The 16355-nt window shown below is 44.5% G+C and overlaps 2 protein-coding genes across 4 annotated transcripts in view; one reads left to right on the top strand and one right to left on the bottom strand.

Moving 5' to 3' along the window:
• The window catches only part of LOC126535870 (uncharacterized), a 41551-nt gene that overhangs the window by 12362 nt on the left and 12834 nt on the right, over positions 1-16355 (bottom strand). The window contains exon 2 of one of the 2 annotated variants that reach the window (XM_050182716.2): positions 11408-11554. In XM_050182716.2, the coding sequence (XP_050038673.2) occupies positions 11408-11554 (147 nt within the window). Of the gene's footprint in view, positions 1-11407; positions 11555-16355 lie in introns of those variants that run through there. The other variant, XM_055073511.2, reaches the window with a different exon arrangement.
• LOC126535871 (uncharacterized) lies at positions 260-14807 on the top strand. Of its 2 annotated transcripts, XM_055073512.2 has the most exons (4): positions 260-382; positions 3188-3290; positions 4936-5021; positions 14401-14807. In XM_055073512.2, exons 1-4 carry the CDS (start codon positions 311-313, stop codon positions 14527-14529), a joined length of 390 nt encoding a protein of 129 aa, XP_054929487.1. In that variant the 5' UTR covers positions 260-310; the 3' UTR covers positions 14530-14807. The 2 variants fall into 2 exon arrangements, with proteins under 2 accessions (XP_054929487.1, XP_054929488.1); XM_055073513.1 differs by lacking the exon at positions 14401-14807 and having other exon boundaries at positions 4936-5139.

Raw genomic sequence — 16355 nt, 5'->3', positions numbered from 1 at the left:
TTCTGCTAAACTTAATATTAGAGTAAGAATATGTTGCACCAGCTTTTCAGCTCTGCCTAACTACGCGCGTAGTAACTGCTGGCTCAAAGAGGACATGGCTTTTTTCACGTCCACTTGAGCTCTGTTCAGCTGCAGTTGCTTGAAACTGTTTACTGAAGGCACCGATATACGGCGTACAATTTGCACAACTGGCAACTTAGGTGGTATTGCTCGCTGAAGTTTATGAGTGAAACCGCACGCAATATTGTGTAGCCATACAATTATCCTTATTGTCAATTTTTGCAGCGGATACCGCCCTCATCATCGCACGATGGATGACTGCTTCGACCGCTTAATGTTCAAGAACAGGCCCGGCATACAGACGGCGAGCAGCATTTTTTTCGTAAGCCGCCATTGCATGTCGCACATTTTGCTGACTTATCTGCCATTGTACTACCTTCGTGCACTTATGAGTACCTCATTTATTGTGTGCCAACGTAAGCGGAAAGCTGAGCGAGCACTGCCACGCATTCGAATATATTCGAAGGCACATGATATCTTTGTAATTTCAGATATCTTAAGCACAACCACAAGAAACAGTCCTGGGAAGTGACGTGCTGTTAACTGCAGAAAACTATACAAAGTCGTTCTGTTGCATAAACTACGTTGCAAACCACTATCAGATACATTTGACCGCAAGCAACTCGTGGCAGGGCGGCCAAGGCTCAGCCTTTACACCAGCTTGTTTGGAGCTGCATGCAGACGCAGCTTTCGGGTGCTTTCTTACGCGACTTTGTCAACACCGGGAGCCGACCTCTGTTACTGGTGTCTCCTATGCATTTCGAATCAATCAATCAATCAATCAATCAATCAATCAATCAATCAATCAATCAATCAATCAATCAATCAATCAATCAATCAATCAATCAATCAATCAATCAATCAATCAATCAATCAATCAATCAATCAATCAATCAATACGTCCTATGACACCAGATGAAGTGCAAGTAGGCGTATAATGTAGGACTTCAGAAACATATGGTTGCAGGAGGAGTTCCTATGTATGTAAACATGTATGTTTTGTGGACACAAATGAAAAAAAAAATTCATGAGCCATTCCACTCTGTGAAGGTGGTTGACCAGCGAAGCTGTTTAGCACACGACACGGAGGAGACACATAATTTTGAACAAAGGTACGAACTCATTTACTGTCTTGATGAGTGGCCATCGTGATGAAAGGTACGCACAATCATTTATTGTCTTGATCGGTGGTCATTATTTCACTCGCAACTGCAATCACATTCTTTGATAATGTCAAATCGATGCACGTACGTCACTAGGTAGTCGGTCAGCTCGTATGGGAGTGGCTTCGCAAGGAATACGCCTGCAACACCGAACGCGTAAACCGCTCCCTTTTCGGCACCGACACATCCACATTGAAATCACCGACAACGACAACAGGGGTAGTGTCATCGCAGCAAATTCATGCAAAGTGAGTAGCCATGAACCTTACAGGGGGGTATTCTGTAAGAGTCCACCTAGTGGACTGTCCATTTCGACCGATGCTGATTGGCTAGGGCCGCTCGTCTCCTGCTCTGTCGTACAGCTGCATCCAATCAGCATCGGCCGAAATGGACAGTCCACTAGGTGGACTATTACAGAATAACCCCCCCCCCCCCCCCAGGTCTATGAGTCATTGCATATTTTGCTTGCTTACGGGGGTATGAGCCATTGCTCACGGGGGTATGAGGCATTGATGATGACTTGTTTGTATGTGTGATTAGGAAAAATTTAAGAACTGTTCGCTTCGCTTTGCTGAGTGCTTGTAGTCTCTGCCTTACGGGGTTATGAGTCATTCCACTTATTTCTTGTTTACATGAATGCTTACGGGGGTATGAGCCATTTATGATGATAGTTTTTGTTCACGGAGAACAAAAATGCACGGAATCCTAGCCATGTACAGCGTTGCTGTAAAAAAGTGCATTAATACAATAAGAACGCGAGGTAGCACATATAACGCTTTAGTAGGAACAAATAGAACTTTAATAAAAGTGCACAATGCGAACATGTGAACTCTAGGCTTATTCTTGGGTGTTGGGAACAAGCAGATCACCTTTACCCTCCTGAGACCTATCGTACGCTGCCTTCAATCATTTTCAATATTAAATAGAAAGGGACTAGGTAATATAATCGTCCTGGATGTGAAGTCAGATGCATGCCTAGCAACATGGAAGTGGCTTAGTCACATTCTTGACGTCAGCGTTGAAGAAAATTGACACTAATTTCTTCCATACCAGTTGTGTTGACAAATTCGACCATCTGTTGTTGACAAAATCGACTTCGCTCAGCCATCTGCTATAGCCACCTGGTTAGCTCAGATGGTAGAGCGGCTGTCCCGGAAAGGCAGTGGTCCCGCGCTCGAGTTCCGGACCAGGGCGAATTTTTCTTCAACTACGAGGCCTTTCTTTCGAGGAACCCGTATGGGTTTCCTTTCTAGCAATTGCTACGATTGTGTGGATGTCTCATTTTCCCTTAATTAACCATAATCTTGTGAGCAAGATGTTCGTACATTACAATACAGCCATTCTCTTCGGCGTGCACACATCGAGCGAGCTTTAAGTGTGGCCGCAGATGTCATCTCAAGAAAACGACGGAAGATTACTGAAGAAATTTTTGAACAGCATAGTGAAGATAACGTGTGAAGGGCTGCAGAAGACGCATTGAATGAGCCAGGCTAACTCGTTCTGTTCATACACTTGCGCAACGTTAATAAAAGTAGAAAGGAAAGTAAGGTTAGAGTAATCGGTTACGTTTATGTTGTAACGTGTACAAGTCCGCCCTATAGGGTCACTGGTTGCCGTGAGGCGCCATATACCTGTATATTTCAATAAATAAACATTAATACAATTGTCCGACTGCCGGATTCGAACAGAGGCCCGATACTGTGTGTGTTATGAGTCGTGTGTTGTGGTCGTTTATGTGTGTGTGTATGTTGTGTGTTCTCTCTGTGTGTGTTTGTAGAGTGTTTGTGTTCTCTGTGTGTTGTGCGTGTGTGACTTATGCTTTAGTCACTTAGTCATATGCCATACCAACCGTGAATAAACTAAAAAATTCCACTAAGTTTATCTCGACTAAAGTGCGCTCCCGCCCGTTAAAGTACGTGCGTTACGTGCTCTTACCCTTCTCCTCCATGTTTACACGCGCACAGACGCTGAACAGCGTGCTGATGATGGTGTTCCTCTTCAGCGTCCTGACGGCCGAGGACGCCGCCGTTCAGCTCAAGCTCAACTCCATCGACAGCACCCCTGCAGGTGCGACAGTCTCGCGGCTACGTAGTGGCGCGTATTCGCGATTCACTTCGCTTAGAAGCGAGAATAAAAAGCCTGTTCGAAGGACGTTATGGGGCTAGGTCTATTTAGAAAATACTAGTTTTCATCCACTAGTACATGCAGCAGTGCGGCCATGAAAACGCTGGCCTGGCGACGCGAGCATTTCCCCTGCGTGATGTGGCATTAAAAGAATACCGGTATTGAAGGCCTCTGACAATACCACGCCTGAAGTACCTGTGCCGTAGTTATGCTGTTAGAAAACTGACACTATATGGAAGAAGTGAATCTTCAGATATGTGTTTGGAAATGGCCTGCTAATTATTTTTGTAAGAGAGTACATAAATATATATTGAGCTGCCGCAATATAATTGTCCAGCCATATAGGCGAGTCTATGAAAAACTACATTTTCGTTATCCGTCCTTTCTTTGCGTTTGCTTTCGTAGGACTCCGTGGAGAAGAGTACCGTGCTCGACAGTAGTACAGATAGCTATTGATTCATGACAACAAATGTTTGATAAAATATATAACTGCGTCCATACAGGCACCCTACTCCGTTATATCGGCACACCTGTATGTGAGAAAATGGGGCCGTTTCAGACTAAACGCAAAATTGTGATGAGGTGGGTAGGAATTGGCGAGTGAGGGGGGGGGGTTCGTTCGCTCTTCCCTTTCCCATATGAACCAAGAAGTCAGAGTTGGCCCTGAGCTAAAGCACGCTTAAGATGAAGGGGATTAACTTATTTAATGAGTAGAACAGACACCCAATGGTCTATCAGAGTAACAGAATAAATATTTAGGGGGCGGGGGGATGCAATCGCTGGTTGACAAAGGAGTGTGTAGCTTAGGTGAAGAAATTTGCAGGCGTCGAGAGAAGTAGACCGACTCAAGACAGGGGCAGCTATATAGAGAGGTCACCTGTAGAAGCGTTCCTCCTTTAGTGAAATGGGTTGATGATAATCATGCGGATAATGGCGATGATTCAGTTCTGGAAACAAACATCTTTTCAGGGTGACTGTCCTTTTCGGTACGCTCGTCGGCGCTAAAGCTGCTCGTAACCACCTCGTTTCCGTATACTGCACTTCAGAGCGTAGAAATGCGCTTCAAAAATTAGTTGCGTTCTTACGCAAGTGATGACGACAGCAACCGGCGCCAGAGGAGACGTGGGACAAACAAGGAGCCTATAGACGATCACAAGGCGCCCCTTGCGTGTCCCACGTGTTCTCTGGCTCCCGTTTGGTGCCTTAATGAGCCAACCATCCCAACAATACGTTGTGACTAAGTTATGCTGGCACTTTATATGGTCATGATACTGATCTGAACTTGCTAATTATTGTATAGATGCCATGAATGGCAGCGTGTCCAGTTTCACGAGTCTTACAAGGAATACACGTCCAGAATGCTAGCCAGTCCAGCATTTTTGCTGGACTAGCTAGCTGCAGCAATAAGTATGACATGCCCCATTGCATCGCACTTTAAAAGATAAACACATATTTACGAAACCGTTATACACTATGTATACTGATCACGAGCGTTCCTCTTTGTTTGGACTACATAACGTATTAGATTTCAAATACCGCCGTCTGCATTCTGTCCCACTCATGCTGCGCGACGCCGTCCTCCTCGCAGAGATACAGTTCGCCGGTTCGCTGGTGGTGGCTTCATTCTACATCAGCAGCCTCATGGATTTATACCTTGTCATCGGCATTGAAGATGTAAGCTGATTATTTTGTCGTTTGCTTCGCTGGGAAGTTTTTTCACTGTACATGCGCCCGAGCCATTGCGACGTATTCGGTCATAGAGAAAGCTATGGTTAAAAACAAACAAACAAAAGGAACCTTATAGTAAGCTAGCCGAAGCCGTGCTGAAATGTTTGCGACGACTTTTCCACACAGTGACCCCATTGAGTGACGTTCTTGCAGCCATCTTGCATACTCTCTTGTCGGCCGAAAATCAAGGTTAGGTGAAACTTTGTGTGTGTTATTGGGGAGGGGGGGGGGCGCAGCCGCAATATAGATAAGATTTTGATACCGCCGTATATAAAAACGTATGGTTCGAACGCTTGTCATGCTGGGTAATCATTTTAACCGGTTTTTGAAGCCAACAAAAGAAAAGGCTAGAATATAAAAGCTATGATATGAAGGTTTAGGAATTGCACAATAATCCAGTTTGCGATTTATTCTCGTGTGTTTCATTTCTGGTAACTGTTCAGGCTGCTATGGCCACTGTTAACATGCACATGTCTCGTGTAAGCCTAAATTATCTGCACGTGCTTATCGAGCTATATACCGAACGCGCTGTGATAATTTCCGACTGGCTGCACGTCGTCGTGGCTGCACTGCAGGATACACTCGCTGCAATTCTTCTTTCCTCTTCATTTTCTTCGCATATCATTAAGGCAGAGAGTTGGGCTATAATTGGTTTAGACAAAGTCGTGTACAAGCGCGTAAGAAAAAATGAAAAGAAGTGCAGACACCACAGCGGTGAGAGCCCAGCGCTCTATATATAGCTTTTCTGCCGTCCTTTTGTCTCTGCGCCTCTTTTAATTTTTCTTTCGCGCCGGAGCATGTCTTTGTCTTACCATGTATCCGTAGCTTAAATCGCTTGAAGGTGGCTGTGGATACTTGTCTGTTGGATCACAGCGCACAATAAATCGACAGGGACTGAGAGAGAGGGAATGCACCACAAAGCGCTGTTAATTTAGGCTTATACACGAGACATTTAGGCTTACGCGAGACAGCGCTTTGTGGCGTCTTTACTTTGGCAGTCCCTGTCGACTTATTGTGCACTGTGATCAAATAGACATGTATAATCAACTAGCCCACCATTTCGTCCTGAAGATACTTGTGACGGTGAATGAAAAATGCATGGCTGCTTCTGCTCCGCTTATGTCATATATTAAAAGATTTGTATAACGTCGTTGAAGACTAGTGCAAGGCATAATTTTTTCTTAGTGCGAAGAATTCGTCTCCTTTGCGGGCGCATTTCTTTAGTAATTTTCTTTTCTTCCGTATCAGCCAGTTTAGGAATGCCCATCATGTGCATCGCGGTAATAAGTTGTCTGATTTAACTCGCGTCGAGCAACACTGTGTTTTCGCTGACCATATATTGTCTCAGTGCGATTGTCTAAGCTAAATTGAGCTGTTTATTGGAAGGAAACTGTTTATTTGCGCCTAGTACTCAATTTGTGCTTTTATTAAACAACGCTTCATAACGTGCATGCAGTGTAATGACAGAAACTTGCTAACGTTTTGAATGTGCGAGAATGAGGAGAGCGAAGGTATGTACGACACTTCAGCATCAGAAAATTATTCGAAGTATTTGGTATTCAAGTCAATTCGCTCCTGGTATACTATTCACTTCGTATTCGCCTTTCTAAGCATCCTTCTCTCTCTCTCTCTCTCGATTCAATCTCGAAATTACTATTCGCGCACAACCTTGGATATTTTTTTTATTTTTTGTTATGCCTGAAGGTTGTGCCCATGTTACTAAAGTTTACAGGTGCAATATACACATCACTTCAGTGCTGTACGTCGTCTTGTACGTACTGCTAGACGACGCCTGGCGCCCCAGTTATTTATATATGGTCTATCCCTGGGAATTTCACTCCTATTATAGCGTCAGCATTATGATTGATGGAAAGCATTAAAAACTTCCAAACTCGTGTGGATATTAGCGTTGTTTAATGTAAATAACACAGCGATTGCCTTTAAAATGGGAAAATTTTCACCTTTATTAACGTTACTGGGCTTGGAGTGTAGCCATGCAGCGCAGCGATCCCTGGGAAGAGAGTTGAACCGAGGGGGTGACGCCTTCATCGTCGAGGTGCGTTTATCAACAGGGAGCTTTCACAAAAGTTGTAACAGAGTTCTGGTTGGAGGACTAAAAGGCATCACGCATGTGCAGCGAGGGTACCCTCCATTGCCTGCACCTGTGTCAGTTACACTTCTGTTCCATATCTCGCGCCGTGTTCAAGAAACAGTGTCCGTTTATCTCCCACGTCGTCGTCGTCGTTATTCTGCGAAAATCTCACAAACCTGTGGCGGGGTTTAGGCCATAAATAGGGCGGTAAGAACAAGGAGGAATGGAAAAAAAATGAAAGAGAGAAAAACAAAAAGAAGAATGTCGATCCCACGCATTGTGGAATCAATGAAATGAGTGCTGATATTGAAGCAGCCCACTTATATATGACACGTTCAGGCATACATAAAAAGAACAACCCCCCCCCCCCAAAAAAAAAACATTCTTGAACAAATAGAAATTCACGAATGGAAAGACAGGTGTATCAGTTGCCCCTCGGTATCATTCTCTGGCAAAGGGCGCCGCTATATCTTGGACTTCGATTATTAAAGCGGGAATAAAAAAAATGTCATCTTTGTTTTTCTTTTTACTCTGGGTCCTACTCACGCCTCACTGCCGTCAGAGCACGTGCACTACTCAAAGAACACTACTAAAGACGGATCTTTGAACAATAAACAAGTAGTTGCAGTCCAGCTCCTGTGTATGTCCTTTTTATGTGTGCGCGCGAACGTGTCAGATTTAAAGGGACACTAAAGCGGAACAATAAATCAGTTTAGACTAATGAAGCATTGTTTGAGAACCCTGCAGGCAGTCATCTAAAAAAAAATAGTTTGATTATTAGATGAAAAAATGAAGGTCCAAGTATCAGTACTTGAATTTCGCGCCGAAACCCCAGCGCCGGTACGTCAGCGTGACGTCAGGGATTCCAAAGTGTGTTTTCGCATTTGGGCCGGGTTGGCTGAATAAAGGTTCCCGAAACTTGCCATGTTTAATATTTGATTCCTTTAGAACACAATGTAGTCAATCTGTACCGCTATATATAATTAGTAGGCCCTATAGAAGATGCCATAAAAAGCAATGATGTCACAGCCCCCAGGTGCGGGAACTTAAGTAGGCGTCGCCACCCGTATTTCGTTCTTGCGCTTTTTCTGGCTCACCAAGCGTGTTATCGTTGTAAGAGTGGTGTTTTTGGTGTTGTAGAACGGTAATTTACAGATGGCAGAAGAAATTATTTTTCATTTTAGTGTCCCTTTAAGTTCTCTGCTTGTAATATCGTGGCTCAACAACTAGACCATCATTATCTATTAAGCAAATGAGTGCTGACAAAAACTTTATCTCTTGATATTTTTTTTCCTTTTTTGTGGTTTCTTTCACTGGTGGTCCGGCCAGTTTAGAATTTGCAGCAGGAAAAATGTCGTTCTGGAGTAGTCTAGGCGCAGGCACACCAGCATTTCGGAGCAGTTTCGGAGCAGAAAAGTTGCTCTTTTTGGAACACTGAGTAGTACAGCAATAATCTGTGGCCATTTGACGAAGCTTGTTGTTACTGTGCAATCAATAAGTGTTGCTCAACAGTGAAGCAAGACACAAAGCCAACAGAGACCAATTAAGCTTGCCTTCCCACGGAAGGTGTACCATGCACGGTATGTTGCAAACATTTTTATTTAAGTAGGCAAGGAACTTAATTTTGTAAACAATCAAATAACATTTTGTAGGCTAACGAGAACAAAGATATGCGCCTGGGCTTAAGACATACATAAAGTTGCAAATGAGGAGAACAAACTGCGTCGTCAGGCACACGACAAAAAGTGATGGAAAATGTCTTATGTGCATTCCAAATGACAAATGTGCTTTGATATGCTTTACCGCACTAGACAAAATGCGTATTATGCCCAATAACAATGCTAGAAGCTCGAGAAGAAACTGTACGTCTCAAGATGAGATGCCTCCGTATGGTGCGCCGCAAAGATGGCGATGGCGGTGCAAAACAACGTTCGGCACCATCCCGTACGCTCGCTTTCTTTGTGAGACGGTTTGCCGGCTTCCCGTGTGTCGTGTGGCCTCTGCGAATAGATACGAGTCGATACGGCGTAAAACAGTATTTTTTGTCGCCGATACCCGATCGACCTTTCGAAGCACTACCGATTAGGCATAACGGCCAAGGCAATGTGCCATTGCGAAAATTTGCCGTTGGCCGATGTGACCAGCAAGCTTTCCGCAAGCCGTCGCGGAAATCTTGCCGCTAATATGCTCGTATGAGTGGCTAACCGGCGATCGGCTCTGATATCATGCATACGTGTTTTTGACAACCGTCGAAGCCTGCAACTGCTGCTGCGCATAGAAATTCGCAGATTTACAGAAAGTTCCGAAGTGCATCTGCAAACGCGCGAATCTGAGTGCATGAACACGCGCATGCGATACGATCTGTGTGCCTCCCAGTGGCCAATCAGTCCTACAACTTCTCACGTAGCTAGGCATTGCTTTCGTCGCCGTTCCCTTTCTTGTCGGCGTCGGGTATAGAAATTGTTTCGATTGGAGATGATGACCCGGACGACCCTTGTACCAAGACAGGCGTACCTCATGATCATATAGTGTTCTTGCCACGTAAAAATTCCACAATTAAATTTTCTTTTGTCCCAAAACCAACCGAGCCCCGTGGTAAGGTTGCGTGCAATGCATTGACCTCAGCCGAGTATTTCATCAAATATACGAAAAATAGAGCAGTACATAATCGAGTCGCGAACTGAATTATTTGATCGTTCACAAATTGATTCGTACACCTGAGTACAGTCAACGTCCAATTTTTCGGACTCCCTAGGGGTCAAGAAAACGTCAGAAAAGATGAATGAACGCCTTTTACTGCACCCAAAGGCTCAAATCACCACAGGCACGTCCGAAATAGCTCTGAAGGCCTGCCAGTACACTTATTTGGCGTATCGGTGCTCGTGCTGTGACAGGAGACGGTGGGTGCACACGTTTATAATTAATAAATACATATTGTGTCCCGTGACAATTGCCTCTTGCCACTCTTGGTATGCTTCACCGCAATACTTTGAATATGCTTCACCGCGTAGCACTTCTATATAAAGGCAAAGCTGACTTTCGGAAACCGGCATTATGCAACGCGTCGTGCTTTCCGAGCTTTGAAGCCAGTGGCAAGGATTAAACAGGCAGAGTCCGCGCCATTGCTAACAGCGGTGAATTGTTTTAATGAAAAACACGGCATCGAACAGCAACAAGCTTGGTAGCGAACGTCGAAGTAGCTAGGCCTAGCGTTGCCGCAGTGGTGAGTATATGGCTGCCGGCGGTTCTGTGTGCGACAGCGCCTGTTCGAGGCGGCGAGATAATAAAAATGGCGACGGTGGCGACTTCGATCAATGCCGCTTCGGACTTGTGGCCATGGCGAAAATTCTAGAAAATCAAAGGGCGAAGGGTTTTTGCGTCCGAAATTTCAGACGTTCTTATACATTGACTCTACAGGGCACCGTGGCGGTGCCGCGAAGGCGTCCGAATTATCGGGCATGTCCGAAAAATCAGGCATCCAGAAAATATGTCGTTGGCTGTAGTTGTATAATCCTGCTGAAAACATTGCATTGCCGTGAAAACGTGAAAATATCGCACTTTTGAGCAGTTGACGCAAATGGCACTTCAGTGGGCGCAGCCAGGAGCAAGCAAGTCGAATTGTAGCAAAATGGCGTAAATGGCGTGGTTGGACCACCACTGTTTTTTAGGTAATTGTCCATTGCATAATTACGGTTCGCCGTCCGAATTCTTCGAAAGCGCCACAAATAATTAATTACAGTGCCTTTTATATACCTCCCCCATCGCTCCTCAGCCTAGGATCGAAGTGTTACCGTTTAGGAGGCTAGCCAAGCGCAGAGCGCCAAAATCTGCCAAATTGGTCCTTCTACTTGTTCACTTCTCCTGGAAACACTGCGGGCCGGCCATGCTCTCTGTTCTTGTCCCGTCGAGTGCTGAATGGACTCGGCTTTTGGCAGCACGGCCGTACAGTATGCGTTGTACGCGTCCATGGTATCTGGTACCACGAGACCGCCACAACAGGGTTCGACGAAATGACGAATCTTTTTTTATCTGCAGTTATTTTTCACATCCGGAGCCGCCGCTGCGCTTGGCGCGCGTTTTGAACTGGTCGCAATAAAAGGTAACGTGATTGATTATTTACTGCGCTTTCGGGGATGGAAGCTCCACAACATTATTACTGGGTCGAATGATGCACAATAAAACAGTAAAAACGAGGCGACGTTTTTCTATCAGTATTATATTGCAAATCAATTGATCTCACTCGGTGCCTCGATTGTTCTTTTCCTCCCGCATCACTCCCGGGCGCACCCTGGTGGCGGCAGAATTCGCGCGTCCCGATGCTGGCGTACATGTGGTGGTCTTCGTTCACAACCGTGGCGCACGCTCTGACCCTGATCGCCATCGCCATCTGGAAGAGCAACAAGGAGAACGTCAGTGCTGATGCTGCCACCTTTCATGCAAAACGCCTGCGCATAGCGTGTATAGCGGTGTATACGAGCGACGTCTGTGAGCGGGGTGTGCGAGTAGCGAGTCGTATATAGTGCTCTCCCGGATGTTGGTCTGCGCAACTTCGCGGACAGAAATCAGCAATGAACGCTTTCGCGATTCGTGACTGCAACGAGCGTTTACGCGAAGCGCCTTGCGCGATCGACGTGCGTTCTGGGCGCCCGTGGAGAGCGAACTCGGAAAAAGAGATACACGCCGTGTATGCGTATAGCCTAACTAGTGCGAAGCAAAACGGCCGTGATCGAATTGGTGTGGTGCATTTAGTTACAGCTACACAGCATTTTGCTATATATGTATATATGAATGAGAACAAAGGAAACGGAGGGGCGTGATTTTTGTTAGTCCTCTTATAAGAAGCCAACAAACAATGACACCAAGAGAAGCGTTTCTTTAATTCAATTAAGAACTACAGATAATTTCCCCTATGCTGTCCTTGGGGTCATTGTTTGTTGACTTCTTATAACATGACTATGCAGTGTGCCAATACTATCATGCACCAAGATTTAAAAATATGCATATGTCACGTAGCTGGACACAACCAAGGTAATGTTGTCTGCCGTTGCTCGACGACACGCCGATTATTTCTTTTATTCCGCCTAATTACATGAGTAGTCTTAATTAATAAACTTCTCAGATATTATAATTAGATGAAAAATGTCAATGACAAAAATTGTAGAGCCACATGAAAAACTTCCGATACAACTTTCTGTTGCTCAATACGTGCAACATAAAAGTGCTCTTCCGAGCGTGAAAGAAACCCGCGAATACACGCAAAATTGCCGCGCGGGGCAATTTTGCGTGAAGCTATCTTCTCGAAATCCCAGGCGGATATTGGATGCATCTCTACTGAACAACGTAGGATCGCACTTAACAATGTTCTTCCAATTCATCGAGCACCATACAGATTTTCGCAAGCAGGCAAGGCAGAAATGGACAAACAAGTTGGCATTTCTTGTTAAGGAAGTTGTTGTGAAGCCTTCATTGTCCGCCTCCGCCGCACCGGACATTCCAGCGGAAAAGAAAGGCGAGGGACGCACGCGTTTATGTGTTGACTACCGCAAGCTGAATTCCGTAAGGGTGTCCGACTGTCAGCCAATTCCACGGATTGACGATTTTCTTGACCACTTGGGAAATGCATCGTTTTTTTTTTTTACCACATTGGACGTAACTTCCGGAAACTGGCATGTCGGAATGCATCCTGATGACATTCAGAAAACTATATTTGTCAAGACAAATTGTCATTATGAATGGCTGGGGACGCCATTCGGGTTAAAGAGCGGCTCCTGCTACATTTGTAAGAGCCATAAAGTCAATAATAGAGAGACATCAGCTCACTAATGTAATCAACTACTTTGACGACGTTGTCATATACTCAGATAAACTTGACGACTATCTGCAACACCTCGAGGTATTATTGATAGCTATTAAGGCCGTGAGTGTAAAACCGAAGCGCGAAAAGGGTCAGTTTGCCAAGTCCAGCATCGAGTATTAGTGCCACAAAATTTCGCAAGGAACTGTGACACAAGCAAAACAACGTTGTTTCGATAGTAAATTGTCCAACACCCAAACGAGAGCAAGACCTCCAGCGTCTTTTCGGCACCGTAAGCACTTTCCCTCAATACATCCGTCATGCCGCTCGCTTTGTATGGGCCTTCGCTCACAAAAATGAAGCCAGTGACGCCTACATTTCATGCTTAAAAAGCACTTTTGCTGCCGGCAAACCACGGAAGTTCCTTTCAGGTCGTGGAACAGGGTCCACAGCAGAAACACTTAAGCAGTTCCTAAAGCATAAACCGAATACATCAATTCTTCACAATGTCTCATCATCCATAGTGCAGCGGTATCAACGAGCCGACAAATCAAACCATAGTCACCAGACTTAAATGCAAGATTAACGATGAACCACAGAACACTTGGACTAAGGTGCTCTCGTATGTCATCGACGAATACAATAGAACACCTCACGAAGTTACTGGTTCGCACCTTCGTACCTCATGTATGGAACTGCATCTCATCCAGCCATATTGAAGCAACGAGATGAAACTGTTGAGGAAGTAGGGAGAACTGCGGTTACTAATATTAACCGCAACAACAAAATTACTTTGTTCTTCTTCTTCTTCTTCTTCTTCTTCTTCTTCTTATTATTATTATTATTATTATTATTATTATTATTATTATTATTATTATTATTATTATTATTATTATTATTATTATTATTAACCACAATAAGAAGAAAGTAATCTTTGATAGGACGCTTCTCCCGCTTGACACTTAAGTCGGTGACTGAGTACTTTACGAGACACCATGGCATCCGAACAACGGCAAGTTAACTTCCGTCATGGATGGTTACGAAATTCTACGCGAGGTATTGCCACTGAACTATGAGATCAACCGCTCGGTGGCACCTTTAGGCAGAGATGGCGACATTGTTCATGTCAGAAAATTGCGTCGTTATTTTGCACCTTCTGAACTGAGGCTTTCTCGAGGTGAGTGGGAGACGTGTGACGATTGAAGAACGCGATGGCTGGAGAAGCGGATGACGGAGAGATGCGTGTGTTTCAGAGTAAAAGTATGGCGTCTCAGCCACGGCACGCCTCTTGCTTCTGAGGTTATACATATATATCCCCGATAACTGTAATCGCATGTCAAGTAATATAGAAGGACCCTGACATTTTTCTTTTGTTTTGTTTGTTTCCTGATCAGTACATGCAGGGAACACCTAACCTCGGATCTTTCTCCTATACGCAGATGCCGCTAGTTGGACCATTCGTCGCCACTGCCGGATTATTCGTTTTAGTGAAGGTAAATGCACGCCAAAGTTTATTCGCTTACCAGAATAATTTGTGGTTTTATGATGGCGCTATATGCTGCCGATAGTCGCAAGTTGTTATACCCTCCACCCGCCGTGGTTGCTCAGTGTCTATGGTGTTGGGCTGCTGAGCACGAGGTCGCGGGATCGAATCCCGGCCACGGTGGCCGCATTTAGATGGGGGCGAAATGCGAGAACACCCGTGTGCTTAGATTTAGGTGCACGTTAAAGAACCCCAGGTGGTCCAAATTTCCGGAGTCCTTCACTACGGCGTGCCTCATAATCAGAAAGTGGTTTTGACACGTAAAATCCCATAATTTAATTTTTTTTACACCCTCCGCGGCTCTTTCCGCACACCCTCGCTCGCTCCCGCGGTCCGTCGTTCAATCCCCACTGCAGATAGCGCCAGTGTTACGTGACTAAACAAAAGCGATCAATGCGGACACTGAACATGTGGACTGAAGTGACTGAACGGCGAGTAGTCGCGTCAGCAGCAGGGCTGAGGCGGGCCCGTATACGCGGGTATCGAAGGGCCGCATTTATCGATGGCACGCATTTCAGGCGACTCGGCTGATCGCAGAAGACAACGCAGCAGAAATAAGTAGGCGGCTACATCATTGTCGTACGTCGCCTGCCTTGTAGAATAGCACGTTCCTTTTCTGAACAAAATAACACCCGTATTTCATATAAATCAAGCCCCGTTTTCAATAATATTTATTTATTTATTTATTTATTTATTTATTTATTTATTTATTTATTTATTTATTTAATACATATTGTGGACACGAAGTCCACGCAGGGTGGATAAAATACAATATTAGGTCACAATAAGTACAACAATGCTAATACAACAAAATGGTGCAACAATACAGTAATAAGGATGACACAAAAAGTAAATAATGATGATACAAATTTTATAAAGGCAAGTCATTCCAATCATTAATGGTGCGCTGAAAGAGAGTGTTTAAATAGGTTGCTTCAGGCAAAATAGGGGGTTAGAGCATTTTGGTGATGTTGGCGAGTAGGTCTCGTTATTAGTGGATTCACAATATTGCCCGGTCGATTGCCAGTTTGTTATTAGGTAACTGAGAAAGAAAGCCCATCCGTAATTTTTTTCGACGCGATTGAAGTGTAGTAATACTATTAGACCTCATTAGTTCCGTTGGAGAGCCGAATGTCGAAAATTTGTAGTAAACGAACCGGATAACCTGTCTTTGGATTCGTTCAAGTTTCTTTATGTTAAATTGTGTGTAGGGATTCCAGATAATACAGGCGTGCTCGAGCTTCGGTCGAATAAAGTAATAACAGGCGAGTAGTTTAACAGAGGATGGGGCGTGTTTAAGCTTGAATTTGAGAAAGCGCAGTTTACGGGAAGCAGTGAGATATATTTTGCTCATGGAGGTTCCAGGACAGGTTGCTAAATATTTATAGCTGGAAATTTGTCTAAGCGCAGAAGAGCCTAACATGCAACTATAAGAGAGAGAAAGAGAGAGATGTTTTCTTGCGGGAAATGAAAAAAAAAAAACACTTTTTTCAACATTTAAGGCCATCCCCGATTGATTGCGCCAATAGAACATTTTACTGAGGCTCTCATTCAGATCATCTTGGTCACAAGTGTGGCTAATTTCTTTAAACAAGACACAATCATCTTCATATAGGATTATTTGAAATTTCGGTTTTACAACATCAACAATGGCATTCACGTACAGGAGGAACAACAAAGGACCCAGTACACTTCTCTGTGGTACCCCAGATGAAACTGGAAGACAGGCCAAGTGATGCCCACTAAATCCACGAACTGTTCGCGATTGTTTCAGTATTCAGCGATCCAAGAAACAAGTAGTTCTGGTATGCCATAGTTTTTTAGCTTAAATATTAGTTTGGATTTAGGTAC

The sequence above is a fragment of the Dermacentor andersoni genome, chromosome 4 (assembly GCF_023375885.2).
Source record: "Dermacentor andersoni chromosome 4, qqDerAnde1_hic_scaffold, whole genome shotgun sequence".
NCBI classification, from domain to species: domain Eukaryota; kingdom Metazoa; phylum Arthropoda; class Arachnida; order Ixodida; family Ixodidae; genus Dermacentor; species Dermacentor andersoni.
Note: the sequence above shows the minus strand (reverse complement) of the source record. Positions and strands in the feature narration are given on the sequence as shown.

What these genes read in the sequence shown, in the direction of transcription:
- LOC126535871 (XM_055073512.2), top strand. Translation starts at nt 311, where the DNA reads ATGGATGACTGCTTCGACCGCTTAATGTTCAAGAACAGGCCCGGCATA. An exon ending in CGGCGAGCAGCATTTTTTTC is followed by an intron (nt 383 to 3,187) that starts GTAAGCCGCCAT and finishes ACACGCGCACAG; the next exon opens with ACGCTGAACAGCGTGCTGAT. An exon ending in TTGTCATCGGCATTGAAGAT is followed by an intron (nt 5,022 to 14,400) that starts GTAAGCTGATTA and finishes TCCTATACGCAG; the next exon opens with ATGCCGCTAGTTGGACCATT.